Raw genomic sequence first — 26,917 nt, forward strand, 5'->3', positions numbered from 1 at the left:
AACAGGTTCTTGGGCAGGTGACTTGCAGATGTCTGTCCTTGAAGAGGATCGGACTTGAAGAACCAGGTTGAAATATCCTTTAAGTAAGAGATCTCGCAAAGACGCGTTTCCCCAGAAAACTGGGGTAAGATCTGGGGTAGAGGTGACAGTGCACAGTTGACAAATTCCGTGATGGAGATTTCTTCGCTCGTGGCTTAACCTAGTCATTGAACTTGGGGTAGTGGTCACCTGCTTCGGCATGTTACCGACACTCCGAAATGGGAGCCTCGGAATTTTCATAACATACCGAATGCTCGCAAACATCCCGTGGAGACGTGTATTGTTATGATGGACATGTTCTAGCTGGTCCATGTTGAATAACACATCAGTTGTTGAGAAGAAATGACTGGACGACCTGCATTCAACGAGTTGCCTCTCCGGAGCGGTGACCCAAAATACTCAGCTTGGGGTCTCTGGGGACACAACGACGAACTGGGAACCCTCAATCATTTGTCGCCTACTGTTACAAAGGATGCTGTCAAAGACATTGTTACCGGGCAGCACATCTCACTCAAGTAAGTGATTGCTGTTACATGGTCTATATCCATCTGGTGTCTAACATGTACAGTTTGTCAATCGATGCCTTCAAACAGCCTATGAACCCCGTGCGAAAGCCATGCCGACACCACATAATTGCCAAAGGACACGCCAATGACGACGAGGTTAGTGTCTGTCTCAATTGATAACATTTGTTGCCGTATACTTATACCCACTACGACCAGCTTCACATCAACACTCAAGGCTCCAGTCATTGGGACGGTTTGCGGCATTACCCCTACCAGGACAGTTTACTGTACTACAATGGGGTAACACAAGAGGACATATCTGGAATGACACCGAATGACAAGATTGGCATCCAAAGTAAGCATTTCCCGACCATTACATATCCAGCATCACTGACGATGGACCCCAACAGACATTTCGAAACGCGGTATCGTTGGAGGAGATGATGCAGTGGCATTGGGATAACCAGTTCGCTGCCGTCGCAAGTGATACCGTTGCTTACGAAGCTTGGCCTAGCAAGCGACCAGCTGCTGTTGCGCTTCATGAGGTCTTCCTTAGCGGTTGGGGTATGCCTATCGGGGAAAGCTTCGACCTCGAGACTTTGGCAGACAAGTGTCGGGAAGAAGGGCGCTGGTCTTTCTTTGTGACTAGTATTCCTCTAGACATTCCTGGGGGCGTTGCTAGTCCCCCATGTGCCGTAGCAATCTTGTAATATGACGTTGAAGTAATTAATAAACGCACGATGAAGAACTATAGGCGATGATGTAGAGATCAATTTGCTATGAACGTCGCTGGCACTCTGGAATAGAATGGTTTACGAGTACGGGCGAGTTTCCCTACCTGCAAGTACAGGGTACGAAGAAGGCGAGAGATGTCGAGCGGAACCTATCACAGTCCCGTAATCATCAAGGTTGAGTCGGGATACGTAGTTTTTCAAAGCATTATTAACGGAAGAAGTACGCTAAATCTACACTGAATAAGTCATCCATCACGGGGTGAATTGATGATAGATCCACGGGCAGTGGAGGACTTGTCTCAATCTCTTCCGAGATTATCCTGTTGAGATGGATCTCGTCTGTGTACTGGTATTCTCAATTACTAAGTGTCACGTGAAAGCAGTGGAGGCTAATGGCGACGAATTTATCCATGATTCTCTGGTCAACGAGGATCAGACCTATTTGTGTGGTCTGGAGGACAAGAACGTCGTGGCCGTAGCTAGTTCTGTTTTTACCAAGTTTGGAACGGATAAGTCTCTTTTCGGTAGAAGTTTAATTAAATTCAGAGTAAAAAGTACCTATAAGCAGGTAAGTATAACTCCTTACAATAATAGCGGACCTCAATTATGCAGATCATCTAATCCTTACAAGTGTGTGTTCCATCCAAAACGCTTCCAATCTCATCCAACTTTCTCTGCCAAGCGTCTGACTCAACCTTGATATCCTTCAACTGGTCCTCGTTCGGTCCCTCAGCGTCCACAAAGACATTCTCGCCAAGCGTCATTTTACCTTCATATAATTCATCATCGAGGTCTTTGAGTAAATCTGGACCCTCGGCATCACTAGCCTTGGGGTCTTTCCAGACAGAAACCTTGAATTCCTTTTTACTGGAGAAGAAAAAGTCTTCGCCTAGATCCTTGTTTCGCTCGGCGAATGGTTGCATCGAGGCTTCGGGGATTTCAACGAGGCCGAGTATTAAACCCTGGGAGAGGTTGCCAGTGACTGAGGATGGGAGTGGTGGGGTGAAGGTGACATTGCTGGCAGAGAGGGAAATGTTAGGGGACTTGACCAAGGCGTGGGTGATGTGAAGTTCGTCTTCTGAACCGTAGAGGTAGAAGGGCATGAACTCGTCAGGATAATCGATGTCACGATTGATCGAGTTGAGTGGACGACTCTTGATCATGGACTTGAGAGTGATGACGCCTTGCGCCTTCTCATAATCCCTGAAAATGGTTAACACAGATCTGAATGAGGGGAGGGATACATACTGCAAACCATTCTCATACAAGGTAACAGTCAGCTGGGTTCCGTCTGGAATACCGCTGATGACATCGACAACAAACAGCTCGTCAGTCGTCTCCAGCATAAGGACAGTATCATGACTGTCCTCAAGGCTCTTCTGGTAGAACTTTGTCAGGGTGCCGTCCAGCTCGGCAGATAGAATAACCTGCTGTCTTCGAGTAACGCTGTGGAACGAAGCTTGGAACACAAGATACACCTCGGGTGCATTCGGTGACCCTTGCACAAGGAACTGCAGTTTCTTGGCTCCGGGGTCATTCCTCTCTCTGCACTTCTTGACCTCTTCTATGACGACGTTCTCCAAGTCATGCATGATGGTGGAGATGAAGTCCTTCTTTGTAGGGAAAGGACTCATGACGACGTTGCGGATGACAAAGAGACTTTGGTCTGATTTGTGAACGCCCATTCTCTCCATGAACTTGTGCGCACATTTACCATAGTCCTCAGGTAGGAATTGAGTTGAGGTGAGATAGATAGGAATAGTAGAAGGATCAGTGTTGGGAGAAGTGATGGAAAGTCTATCAACGACTCTTTTCATGAGGTAATTCGCCTCTTCAAGATCAGTGTTTAAAATGCCATCCTTGTCCTTCCAATTGAAGGTGAAGCAGTTGATGTTGGTATCAGAGCCCAAGTCACGAATGATCTTCATGGCTTCCTTTGACTCGAAGATCTCGGTGTCGGTCTTCCCGATGATGAGGTCGCGGATCTTCTTGCGCTCGTTCATGACAGATGTGGAGAGGAACTTTTTGTTGCCGTGATTCTCGGATGGAAGCATATTGAAGGGGATGCACATAAAGTATTCGTTGTCCATGGTTGCGTAGTGAGCTGAGATCTAGCCTTTGTTAGTATTAAAATTGCCAAATGATAATTGGAGCAACTTACCCTTGCGCTTGTAAAGGTTGCTTCACCAAGTAGTTTGCCGTAGCCTTGGTGGTGAAGACCGATGGTTTGGTTGGAGAACCATGCTGACATGGCTGCAGCACCGGGCTTGCTAATGGTAACAGTCAGTGACAGGTTCCTCCAGTGTCCAAAAATACTTGCCTTCCCTCGACACCATAAACGCCAATATTCTCTGCCGACCCTTGCGAAAGGTACGGACCCGACCATGTAACAAGGTGTCTCATTCTCCCATCACGATACACCAAGCTACCCGCGGGATACGGGATGTAACCCGCCTTGTGCGGATCAACCGTGATCGAGTCCGCCTCCGCCATGGCCTTGATGTCCTCGACCGTCTTGGGATCCAAGTACCACTCCGGCTCAGGCTTTGTGTCAGTCTGCTCCTCCACACTGTAACGTCTGTCGGGGTTCAACATTGTGGCAAAGTAACCACCCCAAGCTGCATCGGCATGTACAAGGAACGACAAGCCGTGCTCGTCTTGGAATTTCTTTCGCAGTTGCAGGACTTCGGTGAGCCTGTCGACGGCACCTTCTTCGGTGGAGCCAATGATGGCCACGACTGCGAAGACGGCGGTTTTGGTCTCGACGCATTTGTGGAGATGTTCTTCAAGGAGCTTGATGTCCATTTGAGCACTGTTGTTGACGTCTACTCCGACGACGTTGCCGGAGCCAAGGCCAGCAATTGCTTTGGCAAAGTTAGCCGGTGGAACAGTATTTGTGGTATGTCAGACTTACCAACACCCTTGGGCCATGAGTAATGTCGAGTCTTGCTCACAAAGTACTTGATCGGTTCCTTGACCTTGAACTCCCTCTCAAGGACCTCACGACCGATGGTCTGGATGTTGAACTCATTGAGTGCACTCTCAAGAAACTTGCTCGTGATACCAAACTGTTTGTTGAGTTGATCGGGAAGATCAAGGATGACCTCGGGGCGGAGGTTGAGAAGATCCCATCCTTGGAGATCTTTGAAGAGGGTCTTGTTTTTTGCGTGGAAGCATTGACGTGCATAGAATCTGTCGGCGATGAATTGGAGCTTTCCGCGTCGGAGTGCAAGACAAAGACTGAGAGGGTAGAACTTGAGGTTTCGGGCTTAGTGTGTTAGCATGGATGTCATCTTGCACGGAGTAGATGATACGTACCAACCCAGATAGACTCCAAATTGGCAATCGATCCATCGCAGGTAATATGTCCCCAAGAAAGAGGACTCTTTTGCGCATCGATATTGTACCCAAACAACTTGCAAAGCTGCTGTCCAACCCTCAACTCCACAAGAGTCGTCATAGGACTAGCCTCGAGAGCGACATTGTTGGGGTTGTACAGCATAGTCATGAAGTACCCAAGCAGGGATGACATGGTCAAGTCAGTGCACATGTGGGCCTCATAGCGAGGGGACCAGAACGGTGCCGAGTGCTCGCCGAGAAGCTGTGCTACCTTTTCAGTTGCGAGACGGAGATCGGAGCGGGCTTTGAGGAATACTGGGGAGCGACGATATTCTTTAGAGATGAAGGCCTACAAAGTGTTAGGTTGGGAAGTGAGAGAGGACTAGTAGGGGAGGCACCTGGTCCTGAGGGTAGTAGCTTTGACGTGCGGCGAGGAGTTCATCGAGGATCGTGTTGATGTTGGCTCGGAAGTCGGGCAGGTTGGAGCCCTTGGGCCCGATGAAGTAGGCGTGAACTGCATCGAACTCCTCTTGTCGTACTTCTTTTTGGACTTCAGTCATAATGGGCACTTTTCTCTTGCAAAATGGATTGTAGTAGGGTTCTATATTTTTACCAGATCCTTGATGATGAACTAAACGAGACGTCCGATTGAGAGTTTATATAACGAGCTAGCCTCCCTTTTCCTTCTTGGTAGATGAGAATTCACCGTCTCGTGACGTACGAGATATCTCCCTTCATGCAGCTACCCCCTGAGAAACATCTTGTACGGACGGCATATCAGCCATCATCACACGGAATGTTGTAAAACAAGAAATGAAGTGGAAATACTGTCGACTCATCAAGGATTGGAATTCACGTCGTGCCGTTTCTTCAAGGGACGCAAGATAATCCTTGATGTAATACAAAAAGATCCACCGGGGCGGTCCGGCTTATGCTAGGGAGATCCAAGACAACAAGGGATTTGTGCAACAGTTGAGGTCATATCGTGTCCAGCCCGAGAATAATCTTCCTTGGACAGATGGATCTTCCATATTATGCAGCCACTTCTTCAATAGCTCGCGGCCCGTGTCTTGGACTCGGCCAATCGGAAGAAATTGTAAGGAACTTCAGCTGTCAACTAGCAGAGAAATGTGAGACAAAGATTTGAGGCCTGCTATATAGCGTCATTTGTTCAGAGTAGCCAGAGAGGCTTTGTTTCTGGAAGTAGACCAAACAAGTCATCAAACTATAAAAACTTTTGTTCTGTCATTCTTAAGTAGATATAAGACCTGGAGGCCAAGGTGAACCGTGTATCCCACAAGACTATATGGAGATTGTGTATCCACCACGGCATATTTACGCCTTTGAGCACTATAGCATAAGCGTCAACCTGGATGTTTTGCATGTAGGTCCATAATGCTTAAAAGTGTGATTCATGATGGAAACCTTATCGTCAGGGGTTTTGCATGTAGGTCTTTATCCATTACAATTTGTGTCTCGTTACTGTATCTATGAATATCTAGGATCATCAATACCGTTTCATCTTTCTTGACATGTCGGCAATCCTTTCATTGGTTATTCTGTGAAATCCAAGGTCTTCAGATGCTAATTGATCCACTTCGTCGTCTAACATAACCCGCTCATAGCTACCAAGCAGAAAGTCATACTTGGGGTTCCTGTAGAATTCTTCATTTCTAAGATCGTCAACGTTTAAATGACCTTTGTCTTGGGGCCCAAACATATTGTCACACAAGTCCTTGAATGGTTCTTGATTGACAACACGGCAGCAAAATGGGTATCCTTCGTCATCCCGTTGTCTCGGCACAATATTCCGGACTCGTGAGTAGGATTCAACGGCCGAGTTTGCAATCTCGTGCAATCTATAATTCTGTGTTGGTATCCCCTCACACGATACGGCAACTAGTAGTCGCCTGAGTAGATACTGCATGTTCACTTCGAAGGTTGCACCACCACACGTTGGCCAGTAAAATTCCCAGTCATGTAGCAAGAGCTTCCAATACATGGCGTCCTGACAAAATACCATGATCCTTCGACCCCAATCAGGACATGATGGAGCCAGACTGTCTATGACTTCAAGAATTTCAAGTACAGCGTCGCGACGGCCATCGATGAGCCGGCTAAGAGTGCCTCTCAAGAGCAACTCAAATGCAGATGTTTCTTGAGTAAATACAGCGTAAAATCCACCACTTTTCCTTAGTGGTGGTGATGATGCTCCAACAGCATGTGGACTTGCATCCAGAGCAATGAGCCGTTGGATCATTAGTATTGATGGACGTCTTGTGGCTGCAACGTTCCACTCATGGCAGATGTCGCGAAGAGCAATGGTAGGATCCTGAGATGAGTTTGATTGTATGAGCAAAGGGAGACATACGTCTTCCATATTTGTAAGCTCGTGTGCAAGGCCTGCCGGAAAGGAGCGAAATAAACCAAGCCATTTAACACACATGTGTAAAAACACACCTTGATCCCAAAGAGATTGCATGACTCGAACCAGTTGGTCCATCATCTCGTAATTCACACCTTGCCTTTGCAGTTCAACACATTGGTGGATAGCATGTTCTGGAAATGTTGCTGCCCCAATTGTGTGATATACAGATAGCTCAGACTTAAACAACTTAAGCTGGAAGTCGGTAGTCATTTTCATACCGCTGTAGTAGCTGAGGATATCCTGCCCAGGCTTCGTATCGACCAGAAAGTCATGAGCAGTGCGATGAACGAACTCAACCAAACGAATGACTGGATCGATTTCGTTGTAAATCGGCGCCTTGGAAACTTGGATCATCCCAGCACATCGAGTACTAAGGTCCCTTTCTGTGGCGTCACATAACACTTTGAGGTCATAGAGGGATGTATTATTGACTCCGGGAGGAAACATTCTGCCTTCCTCAACTTTCACCATCATCGATAGTTGGGCCAATGTTGGAATCCCACGTGGTCTCTCACAAACTGTAAAAGGCACTTCAACATCAGGATAAATGACTTTAAAATTCCATCCTTTGGCTAACAGGAAATGGAAATACATCGCTGCAGTTTGCCGATACACCTTGTTTTTGGCATTGAGTCTGGACCACATGGACTCGTATAATGCCTCAAGCTCGCTAGGAAGTTCTTCTAGTCTTCTCATGAGGGTTTCTTCGTCGTCTCCATTTTCTATCCCAGTAATGAGACTGTTCTTTGCTAGGAAAAGCCAGAGGAAAACACCTTGAGCCTTGACAAGTAGTTCGATAATGATTTTATCAACAAAAGAAGACGAGATCACTCCGGCTGAGAATCTTGCCAACTCTTTCTGAACGTAGACAGCCATTTCGGGGTTGGTAAGATCATGCAGACACAGTTTCCCCGCCCCTAACGCTTCGAGCTTCTGTATGAGTCCTGTCTCAAGCCGGCTTGAGACACAAACTTTAACAAGTGGGATATTACAGATACTCTGTATTAGTTTCGTAAGTGGCTCAAACCCATCTTTATCAGATATCTCATCAAGACCATCAATGAAAATGCATGTCGAGCAGGCTGGGCTGCGTAATAGGAAGAAGAGGACCTTTTCAGCTTCCTCGCTTGACCACTCATCGAAGAAATCCCTTGATTCCAATGATGGAAATTGCTTCAATGCCTGGTCTAACATCTCAGTGCTACTGACGAGAAGGTCGTGCAGTAAACAGCATATGAGACCCTTGATGCTGTTCTGGGATTCGTTTCCTATCTTCCAAAGAAAATATGATAGGACCCTCGTATTCGCGATATGAGACTTCAAAAGACGTTCTGTGTTTTTATTCTCAATGATGAACTTCATCAAGGTGCTTTTTCCAGATCCTGGCTTCCCCTGAATCCAGAAGAGAGGATTGTCTGATTGGAGCCATAAAGTGAAAGAATGCCAGGTGCAGTCAATCTCATCGACATTGCCGTACCTCATAGTGGGACACGGTTCATCTGGGAGGTTTCTCCGAATCGTTTTCCAGTCTTTGTGTTCGGGGTCCTTGAGGCAGACGCGTTCGTAAGATGCAAAGACCCTTTCAAAAGAAGCATCTGATGGGGATAGGACCTCGTGGTATCTTTTCCGTATATCGGCTGGCTTGAGGCTTTTCAAAAGTCGTTGTCTCTGGTTGTCTGTGATAGCCCTTGTTTCGGAATCTTTAATGTGGGTGGTAAGGTTTATACTGAGCACTTCCCGGGTTTTCTTTGCTTCCTCTGTAACAAGAATTTCCATATTTGTTTGTGTGCTTGCGATCTTGAAGATGAGATCTTGAACATCGCGTTCTAGTTTGGGAAATGTTTGACTTTGTTGCGTCTCTATCGCAGTACCTGTGTCGCTACGCAGTTCACACTATCAGCATACGTTGGAAGAGTGATTATTGAAATGCGTACCATATTTTGGACAACAATTCTGTTTCCATAATTTTCTTGTATCTTTCCAAGGATTGATCCAGTTGCTTGATCTTTGCTTTGTGGGCGTTTGCGCGAAGGGCCATAGAGACTGCCCGACGGAACTTGCCCTTTTGGTATCGTTTCGTGATATTTTGAGTCTCTTTTTGCAGTTCCCAAGATAGTTGGAAACATTTTTGAGCAATGTCAGAGATACTTGCCGCCAATGGTGTGCTTTGATGTAAGTGCTGACTCCTGGATCGAATATGCTCGCATGCATCAAGCATTCGCCCAGCATAATCTTCAAGCTCATCCTCATCCGTAGGCATGCCATCATAGATCTTATAGCTTATCGATACAATCTTGCCGGCGAAAGATATGAATGACAAGATAGCACTAGCGGCACCAACAGCCTCCAGTCCCGTAGCCATATCTGCATCGGTCAGTCTCTAAATGTGCGGTTGAGCGCAGACAAGATTATGTAAAATGGGCTTAGCTCGTCTTGCAGGCCACAGCTGTGTAGGTTGAACGCAAAGAGTAATATTGGAGATTCTGGTCACCCAGAATTTAAAACAGCAATAGACTTTGGCGAGAAATAAAGTCGAAGATCCCCTCACTTAAGAGACAAATATGGCGGCCCACATTTACATTTCAGGCTTCGCTGACCCTGGCTGAGACCAATCTTCCTTGCTGGATGATCTAGCTTGCAGGGATGATACTGATTTTATAGGTGGACTCAACTGGCTAAGTCCTTGACTAGCTACCCACATCTGACGTGGCATAGCTTTTTTCAACGTGCCGTAAGAAACAATTGCTTGGGCCTTTATTATCAGACCCGAAAACACCCATACATTGATTGGTACTAGATATATTTACATGATACTATTCATCCCTCAAAAGTGTCTAAGTCACTAGTAGCTTACGATCCATATCAATTACCAACGATAACATGTGTTTTTGATCCAAATGCAGTCATTGGTATAACCATGTCGATTTCTCGCAAGCGCCGAGGCCAGCTGAAAATGAGTCAAGAGTTGTGACTGGTGGAGAGAACGAGAGATCTGCACCCTCAGACCTCCCTCGCTGACCAAGTTCCATTGCGACTGGCTGGCTGAAGATGGAGACTTGAATGGAGCTGAAGAGCTGCTTAGAATAACGTTTGTGCGGGAAATGACCTTATTTTCACCATGTCCATCGATGTCTGTGGTCTCGTTGGAAATGTCATTATCACATAACTCTACTGCACAGCTGGTGCTAGCAATAGCAATTGCAATAACTTCATTCTAACTGCTGGGCTGAAATTAGATTTGCTCTATTAACTTACATTTTTATGAAGTTTGTTTGGCTAGGAGAAACAGTTTAAATAGTGCGCGTACACCAGGTTTATATCGTGGCTATAAACCCGCACAGAGATAGCCTTAGTGACTGGTTTGAGTGGTTTCCGTTTGTGTTCCGATATCTTTGATCCAATGCAAATCGAAAATCAGATAGGTAGACTGATAGAAAACTGCTTTATTCATCATCGAGTTATGTGACTAGGTGATGATTCTTGTGCAGCAAGAGTCGGTAGCCGTCAAGTGGTAGTTATCTCGTTCCTCGTTTGGCGTCCTGTATATACCACGTATAACGATTCAATAAACTTGAAATACCGGATAACCTGAAAACGCAACATCATATAGATTATTGATGAGGATTGGTAAAATCAACAACGAGACGGGTTTCAACAATCACTCAGTGCGATGAAGGAGATCTGGGATGAACTGTATCACCTGGAGCTTCGCAAAGCACAGTATTCGCAGGGGCCTCGTACACTGGAGGTGAAAGTGTTGACTGCCGTGGTTCGTGTTCATCAGGAGAGACTCCACGCTTCTTTTTTCGTCGAAGACAAACAATCCCTGTTACTACAACTACAATCAAAGGAAGTCCGCCAATTGTGCCGCCGGCAATTGCTCCCGCGTTGGGCTTGGCGCTAGTTTTGCTTGTAGGTTCAGGCACATATGTAGTCGATTTAGATGGGGTGGTTGTCGGAGTCGTAGTATCATCGGCCATGGAGAAAATATTCGCCATATATGTTATCGTGAAAGCGCGACTTTTTTGTCCATCATAAGAGAAGCTTACGTTCTGGGCCTTGATGGACGATTGCATGCAACGATAGTCCACGATACCAGATTGATAGGAATATGTTCCACAATACAGCTCATTGGTCTTGGTACTGTGTGATGTTTGTCAGCCAATAAAAAAAATAAAAAAATAAAAAAAGATCGAATGTGGCTCGTACCAAAGAAGATTGAGTTCATTGCTCTTGCAGGAATCATCACAGATATCAGTGTTGAGTGCATCGGTTCTGTCGAGGCACCTCAAATGTCCGACCATGCCGCATAAAATAGCCTTGAGTTCGCCAATTTCTCAGGTGCACTTCGTATCTCCAAAGCATACGACACCACTCCCAGCCGAGCCCGAGACGTATCCGCATGTTGAATCAGGACTGATAACCAGTGAGAAGGTAAGATCGTCGTCAGGTGCAGAGGTCTGTTGTCGCTTGCCCAACTCGAGGTGCTGTAAGTGGGAAAACTCGATTGCAGGGGTTGGGTCAGGCTGTGAAAGATAACCGTGATGTCTTCTTTTCGTGGCCTCGGGAAATGCAAGAACAGCAATGGGGATATGAGACCAGACGATGGCCAACATTACGAATGTCAGCTGTCTCATATTAATTTTTGAGTAAGAGTTTAATACAGTGGATATACAGTTTCATATGTATAAATCAAGAATGCACAGCTGGAGATGTAAATATGATATCGGCACTTATTGTCATTTGTGAAGCGAAACTAAAGCATTTGTTAAAGAAGAAGTGCAAGCTAGCAATTCGTAATTAAGCAGGTCTTGCAAAGCTTATATCTCCACAGGAATAAGGTTGCTAAATCGACTCACTAAAATGATGCACATCTATTGAGTAGGGAAGAAGTTAGTAATGGGCTTGTAAATTATGGGAACATGAACTCATCGTGGGTGCGGCTGAGAGACAGGCCACGAGTGCCATACCTGGCTAGATTTATGTAACTTGCTTCACCTTACAATTGGTTCCACCAAAAAGTCGTTGCGAGAACGGTCCTCTTACGCGGGCTGATTATGGTTCGATGCGATTCGTCCTATTAAGCCACGGTTCACAGTCACGCAGGTAGAGGTGAACTTAAAAAATGTCGTTTGATCTAACTCGCTCAGTCAATAGCGATCGACAAGTAGATAGGAAGAACAAAGTTAACAATTGTGCCACTGGGAGACAGCATTAATGACACGAGTCAGTTACACCCCCAATGAAGTATAGAAGCCCTATCAATATTCCCAAAGAGCAAGTGGTTTATGGTGCAAAGAAGCTTGTTCAGTGTCTGAAGTTGGCCTTGTGCATTATCTTCTCCAGGTAGCCCTTCTCTGCCTCTTCACAGTATTTACTGACTGAAAGATTCCTTCTCATTTTCTTGTAATGCCCTCTCTTCACATTTGTATCGAACGAATCACACCTCATCTATCAGGAAGGGGAACATAGGAATGATTCTGAAGGTGATACTAAATGCAGTGAATTAATTTACAATGATATTTGTATATTGCAGAATGTAGGCTCTCGTTATTGACCACAATCATACGTTGTCGCCGACAAATCAGGCTCGGGACTTACCTCAAGAATGCCTTGCCAACCCGCGCCGGGCGCATAGGTTATTGAAATGGGCCAACAGTTGGGACAGATCTTCCGAGACAATGCGCAATTGAGCAAAGCCGACCTAATGTCGCCTTCCAATTGGTGCTTGAATCACAAAGTTGAACCTAGCCACCAGAGCCTGCTTTCAAGGGAGGTAGCGAGGCGGCACAGGCTTACTTGGGCTGAATTCATTAGAGATAAAATGTTTTATGCTGGTTGATATAAATGATCTAGTCTGCTTGATGTTCTTGAAGGCTTGGGATGCCTTTTTCATTAGTTCCCCTTGACAACAAGGAATACGCTCGAGCCTGCATGGCATGTTGCTTGCAGACCTGGTCGGTTGGATTATCTCATGTCTTTTCCAATGGCAATATCACTCCCTTCTGCCTCATGAGCGCAACGAATCCCTCTTCTCCTGCCGCAGGTTACTATGAACGAACGACAATTGGGCCGAGCGATCTTACCGAACCCGACACAACCCCTCCTCCACTACTCCCTTCGACCGCTTCCCTGCCGAGAGATACATTGTATAATCTTGACCATCAGACTCCAACACAACGCCCTTTGTCATGTCAACCATCTGCCTTTTTGAGGCAATCAAGCCCCATCATGCAAACCCCAGGCTCCAGCACATAGAAAGGGCTACTTGTGACATCAACGACATTAGCCAAATTATTATGCAGGAGACAATAAGCTCTGAACCCTCCAATCATGGTCTGAGATGTAGCAGAGCCGCATAGTGCTGAAAAAGGTTTGTACTTTCGCTGCACACCGTCGATGCCATCTACTTACCCGATGCCACAGAACAAGCTGCAGGATTCACCTTGCTGCCTACCATGTCAGGCAAATACCTGTCCTGCATGTCTGCAGGATGCGACTTCTTCCCTTTTCAGGTAGAACCCGAGCATAGTGATTAAACTCTAAACGTTTCGTCAAATCGGGTTCGTCCTCTCCATCCCAATTGCCAGTGCCAAACCCGCGACGGCATGCTCGGATGACCGAAGCGACGCCGAGATAATGGCAAGCTATACAACCGCCTGCAAGGTTGATGGTGTTTCCGTTGCCTGACGAGACGATACATCAAGGACTGAGTCCCCAATGGAAACTCTCTCTCTTAGTGTGCAACTTGACTTGACTGGTTACTGAAACACCTTGCTTTAGTATGCTTTGAGCAGGATGCCTTATATCCAAATCCCCAAAATGACTGATCCTATTCATGGGACTCAACACATCGACCACAGCTCTCGGTCTTCGTCTTTCGCCGAAGTCAGCTCGTCAAGCTCGTACACCGGATTCCCCCTCGAAGCGTTTGGGGATATTCCTCCTCGACAAACTCCATGCATGTATGTTCTTTATCGAACCTTGTATACCATAATTGTCCCACTAACACTTCCAGGGTTGCGTGTACATCGACGTGCATTGACAGCCTTGCTCGGTCAAGGATTATTGCTGTAATGGCACTGAACATCTTTGTCTATGAGACTACTCTCAATGCTCATCGTGACACATGGGTCTGCCCCTTCTCCAATTGCAAGCAATCATTTCCGGATCCCAAGGCTATGTTGTCTCATGCGGCAAAATGTACTCATGTTTCCGCCAACGGCGCCTACTGTAACTGCTGCGGTTGTTACTACGACTTCCCTGGCCAGCGTCCCGCTTGTTTGACAAGAGACGGTGACACCGCGCCTTCGATTGCCAAAGACTCTGCTATGACAAAGGGAAAACGGAAGATTCAAGACTTCCTGTCCCGTCGCTCTGGGTCAGCATCTTCCTCCCAGGAACAGCTGCCTAACCTCAACGCATGTAATGCGTACCCGTTCTTCGGCCTGGAGTGGCAGATGGATCCCATGCCTGCTTCTCGAAAAGCGTCTGCATTTTCAGAAATCAGTACTACGGGTCTTTCTCTCGGCCACAAATCTGGCCATGGTCCTGCAGAGCTCTGTGCTGATCCTCCAATCGTCGAGATTGGTAACTCCAGCATCCTTCCAGGTCACTCTAGCTTCCCATCAGACACAGACTCGCACATGCGACAACGTCTGACTAAGTCAACAGTCTCTACGCTGTCTATGACCGGCTACATGGGGGCGACTGTTCCAGATTTTGGCGATATTTGTATGTCGCCAACGGAATATTCCACAGGGGACAATGACGATATCCTCTCACAGCAGACGTACCATGGCAAACTTTCATATGGCAGCGGCGATAATTCTTTTCATTCCATTGAGCAGTCTCAAGATTCGGTTCAAGACTCACCCTTGAACATGGATGTTCCGCTGATTGAGGCCAAATCGTTTGACTTTGGTCAATTTACTGTCCCATCAGAAGAATCGCAAGGTCTCATGGTCAATGTGCCCAACTTTTCACGTCCACGGTTGCCCTTATCATCCGGACAAAGTGGCCAGGCTTCGCCCTCTGGCAGCCACAATGCGCATCAGCGGGTAGATGCCATACCTACAGCCATGGCTCATGACCAACATCACCATGGAGAATTCTTTGGGCTCCCCGATCTTCCCGCGGAAGATCAGTACTACTTCGATGTAGGAATTGCACACGACAATGCGCAGTCCCTTCAAATTCAAGAAGCAGTGTTAGTGACAAACGCTGCACCAGTTCGACTTTCACCACGGCTCCCTGTCTTTAATCCGGAAGACGATGGAGACATCAGTTGCCCGGCGTGTGATTACAGGCCAAAAGGTGCAAAGGCGTACAGAAAAGCCAATTTTAATAAGCACTGGAAGAACAAACACGAGGAGACGTTGCCTTGGATTTGCGAATGTGGGAGAACATGTAAAAGGAGGGATAATCTCTTGGTTCACCAGCGCAACGTCTGCGGCAAACCCAAGGTCCGGCGGCGGCCGAGGTATCGGAGAAGAAAGTCTGTTGGACGGTCTGGACAAATGGGAAGACCTCTACTTGCTGTTGCTCAATGATGGAAAAGATGTTTTGTTTCCATTTAATAGTAATTTAACTTTCATTTTCTACCAACCAATAATATAGTGATACAATGTTAAATGCTGTGCCAATGCAACATAGTAGATAACGGGTAGACTGACAAGTGAACGAGCATTAAGGATGGAATAAGATGTGGGCATGCGAGAGTACCTGTGCTCTGCGGCTCTGCGGCTATGCCTCATTAGTGCTAGTATTCCTCGCGCGATTAGACGTTCGATCGAGGTAGCTGAAAAAAAAGCAAAGAGACAACAAGGGCGGGATGTGACAATCCCTGCAGGCTAAGTGTATCTGCAGTTGCCTTATCACTGGCCAATTGTCTACGTTAGAGCGAAAAATCTTGTTGGTCTGTCTGCTTTGGCATTAGCCAACCTCATATGACATTTATTGGCACAAGAAGTCCGGGATTGATGCACGTCTTGGCCAAGTTTGTGTAAGCAGTGACATTCCGTGGGGTGATATCATGCAGTAACCGATGGTACCCTACATGAGGGTATCGCGAAGAAGGGACAGAGTCCAAACAGGGACAGGTACTCAAGGCTCAATGGAAACTTCTCAGGGAAGAATCTTGAGTTGATGATCAGACAATTTGGAGTCGTAGTCATAAATTGGATGGGAACTCGGGAGTATATAGAGGAGATGTTAGAATTAAGTCTTGGAAGTTCGGATCAATTCATTAAGGCTTAGAAAGAGAACATCAAAGACATCCAATCTCTCAAGACAAAATCATGGGCAATCCTTTGTCGAACAACACATCCACTCCGTAAGATTACCTCGTCTTGAGTACTGTTCTTTGCAACTAACGGTCTACTAGCTCACAAAGTCTACCAAAGCTCACATTTGAGGCGTTGAGTAAGATCCAAGATGGACCTGGCATGATGATGAATGCGATGAAGGAGCAGAACCATGAGAAGGTTGCTTTGGGTATACACATTGTGCGCAAGGAAATAAGGACGTATGGCGCGGAATGGCAGAAGAGGTTTGATGAGATCAAGTAAGATCAGCAATGGTGCTTCGCAAGGTTTCACGGTATTAGGTAGATAACACTCGTACGTTAATAATTTAATTTCTTGATGGGTCGCTTCATGGGTGTCACGAGCCTGTATCTGAGCTATGCGCACATATGGATTGCTCCAAGTCGAAATCACTGCTATTGATATGTCTCATTTCCTACAACATTAAGAAACTCTTAATCTCATTTACATCAAGTGATTGGCTACATGATATTACTTGACTAGGTAAAGACTCGCAATGAACATGAAATTTCATTCCTGCATAAAGATAAACAAACTGTATCGGGACCCATCAAACCAGAATCGCTGCAAAGAAAGATATTCCGAACACTGCAGCAGTATTCATCACGGCACCATTTCCTGCCTCATTTGGATGAACCTCCACCGGCGTAGGGGCAGCTGTTGGAGTGCCATGGATATTCGTGTTGCATTCCTTTCCATCGTCTTCTGGGCGTATTGTAGTATCTCCACCAGCTGGAGCTGCCTTCCTCCGATAGACGTTTGTGCCGATGTTTCCTCTCTTGATATAGGTCATACCCCGGATCTGAGCAGACTTGGGGTCACTCCCGGCTATGTAGCTTATAGCTAACGTGGGATCCGACTCTGTTATCCGGTCGTCGGCCACCCACTCTTCAATTGCGTCACTGGTGTCACTGTCGTCCCTCTTACCGATATCATCGTCATTGGAGGAAGCTTCAAGGTAACCGGCTATGTCGTCATCATCGTCTCGTTGGAAGATAACCATCTGACGTCGGTCATTATGATGTACCTTGCCAATTTTCACTAATGTTATGAGGTTGGCAAAGCCCCCTGGTGAGAAACCTGATGTTCCGTTGACTTTGAGAGTAAAGTTCGCCTCGTGGTATGGAGGAGGTTCCAGTATACTGTGATATTCGTAAGTTTAAAATCAGGCTTGTAATCTTGATGATGGAACCTACATGATTTTTTCGCCGCAAATGTCGATCAACTTTGCGTATGGGCCTAGTATGGCATCTTCGAGGTTCAACTCGTAGACCTCATCTGTAGGTACAACCTCGATACCGGTACGTGTCGTGAAGCCTGATGGGATAGGTTTCGGTCGCTCAGTGATAGCAGTCGGCCCATTGGAGACGCTGGCTGGATCTGGCTCCCGAGTTGGTAGTTCTCCAGTCTTGACCGGGCCAGCAGAAGTTGGAGCTATAACCCCAGTTGGCTCATCCAGTTGCTTTGGAGTTTCGGCTGCTGATGACTGAATGGGTCTGTTGGGTATATCCATAGTCTCTTTTGGTGCTTCTAATTGAGACGAGGGAGATGGATGGCCTGGCTCAGACGGTAAAACTGATGCCGTATGTTTGGTAATTACAGGCGGAACCACTTGTTCTGTTTGAACCGGTGGCTGGACATGTTCGGTTTCTTGGACTGGTTGATCGGGAGCTTGGACAGGTTCGGTTGATATAGGAGGCTGGGCGGGCTCAGAGATTGGAACATGAACAGGCGGATAAGTTCCAGGTACATAAGGATTACTAGGCACTGGTGCTTTGGAGGTTTGGATAGTTGGGAGAATGGTATCAGTTCTGGGTTCGGGATAGTGGGCAGTTTCCTGCTCGGTTGACTCAGTATAAGTAACCAGAGGTTCCGTGGTCATGATACGAACATGCTGGCTTGTCGAATATGTCTTAATGGTAACAATTGGTGAAACATAGGTGACAGGTTCTGTGGCAGGTTCATATATGATCGATGACGATGAAGTCTGTGTAGTATCACATGGGGTGACTGTTCCAACTGATGTTGCTGTTTTATCTTCGGGCTCAATTGGTGGAACGTAAGTGATAGGTTCTGTGGCAGGTTCCGTGATAGGTTTGTATGCGACGGACGGCGTTGAAGCCTGTGTAGTATCACATGGAGTAACAGGCTCAACTACTGTGACTGTTTCGTCTTCAAGCTCAGTTGGTGCATCATAATGGACAGACTCTGTTACCGGCTCATCTAGAACCGTTGGTAACGAAGGCTGAGTAGTGTCGCATGGAGTGACTGGCTCTTTTGGTATTGCTGTTTCCTGATTGGATTTAGTTGTTGCGGCCGGTGCGACTGGAGCTGGAGACTCTACTATGACAATTGGGCTGTTTGGCTGGGAAGTCTCAACGGTACCAGCGTCTGATGCTCCGTTTTGATAGACAGTGAGAGTTTGACACGGTGTGGTCAACACCTCGACTTTGTGGCCCCAGACACCTCTGATGACAAGACCAACAAAGCAGAGAGCCAAAAGATGCATTTCGAAGTGTTCAAAACTTCGACAAAAAAAAAATATGAGAGATAGGTTGCTTTGAGATAATATGGTGACTACAGTTACGTTTGTCTTTCTTATACAAATTGGCTTATAGTTCAAGTTGGGTCCGATTATGTAAAAGCCTCATTATTCTTGACATCCACATCTCGATACGGTTGTTGCTATTCTGACGTGGGGGCTATAGCCGTATGGGGCTGTGTCTTTGTGCATGCATATATTGATTCTATGCACTCATTATGCTTTGTCCTGATTCGATGGGCGCACAAAGCTGTTGGCTCTCAATTTGCTGCGCCGTTGCACTTTTACTTGAAGTCATGTAGACCGCTATAACACTGTGAGATATTAAACGTAGCCTACTCTAGTCTGTTTGATGCATGATGGTAAGCTTATGGCTTCGATCCTACTTGGAACGATCACGATTGATTGCATGTATTCCCATGTGATCAACGCCACATGAAGCGAACTGGTTTTACACACATGTACTAAGTATGTCAAGACACAAACGGTCAATACAGCCTGATCTTAAATTGTCAGTGAATCATGCGGAATATGTAAATAGGTAGTTTGGGGGAAATACACACATACCTTATAAGCTGCTTCAATATCTTTACCTGGACATCTTCAGGTTGTTTGTCGCATTTTTCGAGCGACAAATTAAATACAACAAAATGTCATCGTCATGTAGAAGCGTTAATATCAAGTGACGCGCCACTGAGATACCAGCATGGTGTACACTATTTCCTTTGTCGCCTTAGCCTAGAGCCTGATCCGATACATCATACAACTTATATACATCAAGCATACAACCCCTCAACTGCTACCTATCAACTTCTCCATTTGTCTCACTAACTCAGCCACAACGTAGCATGGAAGGCCTCATGACTGACAGTTGTTAGTACATGATTGGGTTTGATGTTTTGCAATGCCTCGCAAAGGTGGCCATCGACGTGTCTCATTTTTAGCATCGAATGATCGCATAGATTGACATTCACATGTGCCGTTGATTTGTGGCGATGTTGCCGTTATATGTAAGTGATCGTTCATACCATGACTTGGGAAACAGCCCTTGATTAAAGATCATTCTCGCTCGTCGGATATCTCCCTAACTTTGAGATGAACAATTCACTGCGATGTATGATATTTTTGGGCCTCTCGGTCGCACAGGGCGGGCGGCTCTCGGAGCCTCGACACGCAACACAAGCCGGGAAACCTGATCCTCCACCAGAACCAACAGATATTCCTCATCTGAGGCGCCGAGAGACCAGCCAGACTGTGACATCTTACCTAACAATTGCCCCACATAACACTTGCGGGTATCTTTCAGGACAACCCGGAATTGATATCACGTGCGAAAGCCAACGCAAATGTATGTGGATTACGTCGCGGGCGATTATCTGCGGCGAAGAAGGCGGTACAAAGAACTGGAAGCTCTATAACCGATGCCATGACAGTAGCTACGCTTTGGATCCGATTAAATGTGCTAATACCTGTTTTGAGAACAAATTCAACCTTCTTTGGCAAGTGAAGCAATAGATCATCACACGTTTTGGCGACTAACGAACTCCTTTGTTAGTACGAATGCAACAGCTCCCTATTGCATAACATATGCTTTCCCCTCTGGAGTTAGGTACTTCGATTGTTCAGAATCCCCGACAGACATTTTGACTGCTTCCTTTACCTTCAGTGGTCAGATCAACGCAAGACTCAAAACCAGCCCCATTTATATTGGTGCGAGTGAATCCCAAGATACGGCGGTCTCTGAAACCGCAACAGCATCTTCCACAACACCCTACTCATCATCACCTGCCTCTACTTCATCACCATCTTCCCGGCCGTCATCATCCGACCAGACAAATCTTGGAGCAATCATTGGTGGAGCTGTTGGAGGGTTTGTGGCTATTTCCCTTGTGGCTCTGGCAATCTTTTGGACGATTCGAAAGTCAAGGAACAAAAAAGGTCATCAGTCAATGCAAGTTGACCCATTGGATCACAGTGGTGGAAAGACGGAGGCACAAACCGACTGGAGAAGCTCAACAGCGACGGCGCTAAGCTGGCCAACTTCAGCCTCACCACAAACTGGAACAGGCCAACCAACATCACCAAGTGCACTCAGTGAGACATCGCAGGGTATAATGTCGCCTATGAGGCCACAAATGACTCACGAGATGAGCGGAGAATCTGTTCAGTCGCCACCGTATGAGTTGGCGGACTCTAGAATCTATGAGATAGGAAGTGATTCTACTGATCGTTGAATTGAGAATCTTTGTCTACGAGGTTACATGGCCTTGTATTGTAAATAATCAGTGTTTATAATTATCTATAGCTTCTTCAATGCAATATAGAGTTCCTATGAGTACAACTTGTCTAATGGTAAGCCGTCTTTAGGCTCTACGGACAATTGACCATCACCTCTCCAAGTTTCTTCGTGAAAGCTATTTCATATTTCTCCCACAGGCTAGAACAGAGTAACCAGGATGAAATGAGATAACAAGGCTTCAAAGTGCAGGATATCTTACACATCGGAGAATTATTTTTAACAGCTGAAAATCAGGCTCGGTGCTTACGCGAGTTCTTTTCCATGGTTGTTGGTCAGCGCTATGCGAGGTTTTACTTGGCAACACCTGAGCTATTCTGACCCTACATCATAATCACGTCTACGACATAACCCTAGCTGACGCGTCTGTTCCAGGTTGGACAGCATGATACATAGCCTGATTAGTAGCTGAAAGATGAGTGACAATAGAGAAACAGTCAGGAGGACTCTCACACTTCATACTGCAACCGTTGACTTTTTAGTCTTATCAGTGCTTAAAATGGATCAAGCATCGTTTATTGGACTATGGGATAGACATCTAAATGATTGAGTAAGTTTGTGGTTGAAATGAAGTCTTTTATTGAATCACGTGGTCATACACGTGATACCCCTCACATTCAATATCATCGATGTGGAGACGAAACGGTATAGAGAGGGACAAAATAGATAAATAAAATGAGGTAAATAAGTTTCAGTTGCTCTCAAATTCGACGGAGACTATATTAAACTAAAATTGCTGCAGCAAGAGGGATCCCGTATAATACAATCATGTTCACCACAACATCATGATGTGCCTCATTTGGACGAAGTTGCACCGGCCCAGGGGTACTTGTTGGAGTAGATATTGGTGGATTGCCAATACCTGGAAGACCAGTCGCAGTTCCAATTCCAGTTTCGGGCTGCAAGTTGGACAATGAAGGTATGTTTGTAGATTCTTCATCTCCACTACCTCTACCAGTAGCACTGGGGGCTTCTGTTTTTTGAGGTACACGGATAGACTCTGTACCAGGTACCCTTGGTACGGTAGTCGGACGGGCTCTTGGTACTGTAGTTTCCTGATTACCTGGGACAGAAACTTGCCCTGTGTCCTCTGATGGTACAGTTGGTTCTTCTGGCTGAACGGTTGGCCGTTGTGGTTGGATGGTTGGCTCTTCAGGTTGGACGGTTGGTTCTTGGGGCTGAGCAGTCGGCTCTTTCGGTTTAACAGTTGGTTCATCTACCGGTACTGCAGATTCTTCCTTTGTACCAGGAAGAATCTCTGTGCGGGAGACTACCACCGGGATGTTTGGCCTTCTGGTTTCTGTTGAAGAACCAACAAAAGAAATACCACGCACTGTCACAGCAACAGGGTTGCTCCCAGCCCTTTGAAGTACCTCAATGATGGGATTCTGCACGAATCTAGTCTTTTCACTTTTGATCTCTCGGAACCTGCCATCGGTAGTCTCGACTTGCTTATCATAAATCTTCTTCTCGTTCATGATCAACTGCAGCCTGGTGCCTGTCGCTCTTTCAAAAAGGAACCTCTTGCGAAGATTGGTAGAATCAAGTTCCTCGACTTTGACAGAAACCATGACGTTGACGAGACTATCTTCAACGATATCCAGAGGTTCCTTGACTTCGAGTGTAAACTTTGCCTCGCTGTTAGGAGGGGCTTGCAGTACGCTATAATCACTGTTAGGTTATGTTGGATACTTTTGAATATAAAGAGACTTACATGGCTTCTTTTCCTGCAATAGTTGTGATTGTTGCACCTGGGCCCAGTGAAGCTTCGGTTAGATCCAACCTAACGACTTCACCTGAAGGTTCAGACGGAGGAACAGTAACTGTCGTGAAGCCTGATGGAGACGATTGCGTTTCGTCAGGCCCGCCACTAGGCTGATTGGAATCACCGGATGGCGCCTGGGTAGGACCAGCCGACCTCTGTTCAGTCTCTGTAGGACCTACAGACGCTTTTGGAATATTTTCTGACGGGGCGGTTGACGCGACTCCATCAGTCGGCTCAGTCAGTCCGGATAGGGGTTCAGTTTGGACAGGTGGCTCCACTGTTTGATCAGATCCAGTGATGGGCTCCGTCTGTGCCTCTGATGCTGAGGGTCCCCCTGCATCACTTGATGGAGCCGGAACAGCTGACTGACTTGGCCCAGTGTCCTGTGTAGGCTGTACAGCTTCAGATGTGGCAGTGGGCTCTGCTTGGCTGGTTGGCTGAGCAGATTCGCTTGCCGGAGCGGACTGAGTGGGAGCTTCTACTGATTCAGTTTGAACAGGTGACTCGGTAGGCTGTGGTGACTCAATTGAAGTAGCAGGCTCAATAGACTCAGTCGCCTCGGTGGGCTGGGTGGCAGAGTCTGTTGGTGCACTGACTTGGGTATCGCCAGTGGGCTCTGTCGGAGCCGATGTTTGGACGGATTCAGTTGGGGATACAAGTGGTTGGTCAGATTGGCTAAGTTCTGTCTCAGTAGGCTCAGCTGATGGAAGGCTACCAGTATCAGATTCCGATGACTGGATAGGTTGAGAAGTAGGATCTGTCAGTTGATCTGATATAGTAGGAGACTCAGTTGGTTGTACAGATTCAGTTCCCGATTCGGTTGCACTGGTAGGTTGTTCCAGTTGACTGGGAGTAGTCAGATCCGCTGAAGCGGTTGGTTCAGTCGTTTCCGTCGGTAAGCTAGATTCTGCAGTTCCAATAGAATCGGTAGCAGATCCAGTTGCTTCAGTCGATACTGTAGGCTGAATAGGCTGTGGCAAAGTAGGGGATTCTAACGTTGCTGTTGATTCTGTCTGCTCGGTCTGCACAGTTGGCTCAGTCAATGTTGTTTCTTGAGTTGGTTCAGTAGGGACGGTTGGCTGGGTTGGTGTTGTAGGCTCTGATGGTACAGTCGGGACAGTCGGTACAGTGGGAGCTGTGGGAGCTGTGGGAACAGTTGACTCTACCGGGGCATCTTGCTGAGTCGGTGCAGTTACGCTGACGTTTGGTACTGGGATCTGCTGGCTAGCAACACTCTCAACTTGTGTTGCAGGCTCCTCCGCAGATTGACACCAAGACCCTCCAATGAAAACGCCAATGACGAAGCTATTTAGAACACGCATATTATCGAATTGTCGCCTTCGATGAATGGCAATCTCCAACAGAAAGAGGTTATCTAGAGGCTATATGGTCACACATTTTGAGTGTTCTCTTCCGCCGCATCTATTTATATGGCATCATCGTTTGTGTTGTGTTTTTCCGTTGTGAGACGGCTGTTTACTATTTTAACCTTGAGGCTTGCAGATGCATGAGCCTCAATGCAAGCCTAGTACAAAACTTGATATGCAGTCATATTAGTCATCCCTGATTTGATGGACAACGGGCTCCGAAATCTGAGAGGCTTGAATGTGTTTTGCCAAGGATTCTCGACTTGAAATCGCCCAAGCCGCTTCAAGATTACTGGCACACTAGTTTTCGTCATCCTTTATCCAGTTTATCAGATGGCTGTTAGGAAGTCCTACGGATTTACAGCTGTTGGATGTCTTCATGACAGCGTTAGCCACTAAAGTCGTTAGCTTCACCAAATCTGCCCAGAGCACATCGAGTCGTTATAAGTCAGCCTCAGGCTTCCATCTCGAGCTCCATATTGGAACGGATGATAAATATATCAACCACGGGGGATGAGGCAGTGACGACCAATGCTTAGACTGTCAGCAGCAGCATGCACACCATTGACATTGACCCTCCGCGATGTTAAAAACCTGGCTATTGAAGAAACGGACGACAAAATCTGAGATTCAGTTTCTACTGTTCTACTGCAGGCGTCAGAATTCGTCAATAAAATACAAAACCAACATAACCCTTACTATTAGAGAATAGTCTAATAATGCCGTGTCATATCAATCATCAGCGGAGACACTCAGCTAGTGGCGCATCGCCAGCACACCGACACCATGCATATGTAGTGCACAGTTTATCTTCGTAACTTTAAGCAAGGCCTGGAACGACTGCGACGCCATCACCACTCATATGCAGCATCGTGTCAACCACAGCTCACAACTTTCAGCCCCTCCATTTGTTTTCGGTAACCCAGTCACGGCGGCCTCGGGGATCGCAGGTATCGTGAAGTGATTGGCTGCGATGGTTTACCATGCCTAATATTGGTGTGTATCAGAATGTCTTACTCCAGACATTGGTCGGTGTCGTCTAAAGATACACATATGCCGCTGCTGTTAGGCTGATTCTCTGTTGTCACGTAAAAGTAAACCCCAATACCAGAATGTGAGACACCATTCCCGCAGGCACGAACTTTTGTCGGTTCTTTCACATTCGACTTGGAGATGAATAAATTACAACACCTTGTGATATTTTTCGGCCTCTGGGGCATCCAGGGTTCTTTTGGGCGAATGCTCCCTGGGCCAACGCAAACATCACAGACCTGGGACCTCAACCGGCCTTCGTCAGATCCCATCCATACTACTGAGATCAGGGAACTGATCAAACGTCAAGATAGCAGCTCGTCTGTTACTCCAATCACCGTTACAATAGCAAAAGATGAAACATGCGGATTTCTATCAGGCAGACCAGCGCTTCCCATCACTTGCGAGAACCAACGGCCATGTATGTGGGCTGCTTCGGTAGGAATAGTTTGCGGTGATATCGACAATGACAAAAGCTGGGATGTTCATATTCATTGTCTTGACAGAGAGATGGCATTGAACCCGAGTCTTTGCAACGATACCTGCGTGGGCAACCCGCTGTACCTTCTCTGGTGAGTAGGAACGACATATCATCGCAGCAACATAAAACTGACGTTATTCCTAGTACTAATGAATCTGCTCCTTACTGTGGCACGTACGAATTCCCACAAGGAATCGAGGATTACAGATGTTCATCAACCCCTGCGACTCGAGTTTCGACTGCTTCATTCACGTACATCGGCCAAGAAAACGCAAACTTCGTTACAACAACCTTGAACGTCCCTGAATCCGTTTCGCAGTCATCATCGACCGAAAGCGCAAGTGTAGCATCAAGCTCTTCCACAATACCTTCGTCTACTTCTCCTCCCTCCAATACTTCGCCGCCCAAGCCGCCGCCTTCGAGCCAGAACAATCTTGGGGCAATAATCGGTGGCGCAGTGGGAGGTTTTGCAGCACTATCTCTTGTGCTTTTCGGAATCGCCTGGTTTGTGCGACAGTCACGAAAAAAGAATCGCCAATCGATACCGGTCAATCCGATGGAGCAAGATCCATTGTCTGATCCAAACATTGGAAAACCGGACCCAAGGTCTCCAGTACCAAGCGACTGGAGAGACTCGACAATGACGGCGCTGAGCTCACCAAATTCTGCCTCGCCGCAGATTTGGATGAATCAACCTATGTCACCGAGTGCACAGAGTGACATGTCTCAAGGAATGTCGCCAACCTTGGGGCAGCATTTGGCTTACGAGATGAGTGGAGAGTCTGCCCAACCTCCACATGAAATGGGTGACACTCGGTTGTACGAGATGGCTGGCGATAATCATCATCGTATGGTATAGTGTGTTACACTGCGCAAATATGAGCTATTAATTGAATGAATGAGTCCGTATCGGCACACTGTACGCTCTCATCAGAACTTGGATGGCCCTGTTGATAGAATGACACAATAAAGCTTGACTCTGTAGCGCCTTGTTCAGATTGGGATTCGAGACTCAGTAGCTGAAACGCAGTTTCGGGGATCGACACTTACGTGAGCTCATCT

General features: G+C 46.6%; 10 protein-coding genes across 10 annotated transcripts; 5 read left to right on the plus strand and 5 right to left on the minus strand.

The window, feature by feature from the left end:
- Positions 1–381: 381 nt before the first annotated feature.
- On the plus strand, positions 382–1,008 carry FGSG_08250 (uncharacterized protein; the record flags this gene model as incomplete). The annotated part of the gene is made up of 4 exons (XM_011322250.1): positions 382–554; positions 608–701; positions 762–900; positions 956–1,008. 4 exons carry the CDS (start codon positions 382–384, stop codon positions 1,006–1,008), a joined length of 459 nt encoding a protein of 152 aa, XP_011320552.1.
- Positions 1,009–1,896: 888 nt separating this feature from the next.
- Positions 1,897–5,178, minus strand: FGSG_08249 (uncharacterized protein; the record flags this gene model as incomplete). Its single annotated transcript, XM_011322251.1, has 6 exons — positions 1,897–3,390; positions 3,441–3,545; positions 3,596–4,143; positions 4,194–4,421; positions 4,598–4,967; positions 5,017–5,178. The coding sequence occupies 6 exons, from the start codon at positions 5,176–5,178 to the stop codon at positions 1,897–1,899; spliced, it is 2,907 nt and encodes a 968-aa protein (XP_011320553.1).
- A 947-nt stretch (positions 5,179–6,125) lies between these two features.
- FGSG_08248 (uncharacterized protein) lies at positions 6,126–9,408 on the minus strand (the record flags this gene model as incomplete). The annotated part of the gene is made up of 4 exons (XM_011322252.1): positions 6,126–6,950; positions 6,990–7,021; positions 7,079–8,925; positions 8,981–9,408. The coding sequence occupies 4 exons, from the start codon at positions 9,406–9,408 to the stop codon at positions 6,126–6,128; spliced, it is 3,132 nt and encodes a 1,043-aa protein (XP_011320554.1).
- Positions 9,409–10,512: 1,104 nt separating this feature from the next.
- FGSG_08247 (uncharacterized protein) lies at positions 10,513–11,662 on the minus strand (the record flags this gene model as incomplete). The annotated part of the gene is made up of 4 exons (XM_011322253.1): positions 10,513–10,585; positions 10,788–11,189; positions 11,256–11,278; positions 11,414–11,662. 4 exons carry the CDS (start codon positions 11,660–11,662, stop codon positions 10,513–10,515), a joined length of 747 nt encoding a protein of 248 aa, XP_011320555.1.
- Positions 11,663–12,980: 1,318 nt separating this feature from the next.
- FGSG_13411 (uncharacterized protein) lies at positions 12,981–13,304 on the plus strand (the record flags this gene model as incomplete). Its single annotated transcript, XM_011322254.1, has 1 exon — positions 12,981–13,304. The coding sequence occupies one exon, from the start codon at positions 12,981–12,983 to the stop codon at positions 13,302–13,304; it is 324 nt and encodes a 107-aa protein (XP_011320556.1).
- Positions 13,305–13,868: 564 nt separating this feature from the next.
- Positions 13,869–15,598, plus strand: FGSG_08246 (uncharacterized protein; the record flags this gene model as incomplete). The annotated part of the gene is made up of 3 exons (XM_011322255.1): positions 13,869–14,011; positions 14,065–14,780; positions 14,916–15,598. 3 exons carry the CDS (start codon positions 13,869–13,871, stop codon positions 15,596–15,598), a joined length of 1,542 nt encoding a protein of 513 aa, XP_011320557.1.
- A 1,324-nt stretch (positions 15,599–16,922) lies between these two features.
- FGSG_08245 (uncharacterized protein) lies at positions 16,923–18,881 on the minus strand (the record flags this gene model as incomplete). The annotated part of the gene is made up of 2 exons (XM_011322256.1): positions 16,923–17,514; positions 17,569–18,881. 2 exons carry the CDS (start codon positions 18,879–18,881, stop codon positions 16,923–16,925), a joined length of 1,905 nt encoding a protein of 634 aa, XP_011320558.1.
- A 1,620-nt stretch (positions 18,882–20,501) lies between these two features.
- Positions 20,502–21,148, plus strand: FGSG_08244 (uncharacterized protein; the record flags this gene model as incomplete). Its single annotated transcript, XM_011322257.1, has 2 exons — positions 20,502–20,523; positions 20,553–21,148. The coding sequence occupies 2 exons, from the start codon at positions 20,502–20,504 to the stop codon at positions 21,146–21,148; spliced, it is 618 nt and encodes a 205-aa protein (XP_011320559.1).
- An 834-nt stretch (positions 21,149–21,982) lies between these two features.
- FGSG_08243 (uncharacterized protein) lies at positions 21,983–24,297 on the minus strand (the record flags this gene model as incomplete). Its single annotated transcript, XM_011322258.1, has 4 exons — positions 21,983–22,072; positions 22,274–22,402; positions 22,545–22,872; positions 22,925–24,297. 4 exons carry the CDS (start codon positions 24,295–24,297, stop codon positions 21,983–21,985), a joined length of 1,920 nt encoding a protein of 639 aa, XP_011320560.1.
- A 1,028-nt stretch (positions 24,298–25,325) lies between these two features.
- On the plus strand, positions 25,326–26,714 carry FGSG_08242 (uncharacterized protein; the record flags this gene model as incomplete). Its single annotated transcript, XM_011322259.1, has 3 exons — positions 25,326–25,338; positions 25,454–25,946; positions 26,000–26,714. The coding sequence occupies 3 exons, from the start codon at positions 25,326–25,328 to the stop codon at positions 26,712–26,714; spliced, it is 1,221 nt and encodes a 406-aa protein (XP_011320561.1).
- Between the last annotated feature and the right edge of the window lie 203 nt (positions 26,715–26,917).

Source organism: Fusarium graminearum, chromosome 2 (assembly GCF_000240135.3).
Source record: "Fusarium graminearum PH-1 chromosome 2, whole genome shotgun sequence".
NCBI lineage: Eukaryota > Fungi > Ascomycota > Sordariomycetes > Hypocreales > Nectriaceae > Fusarium > Fusarium graminearum.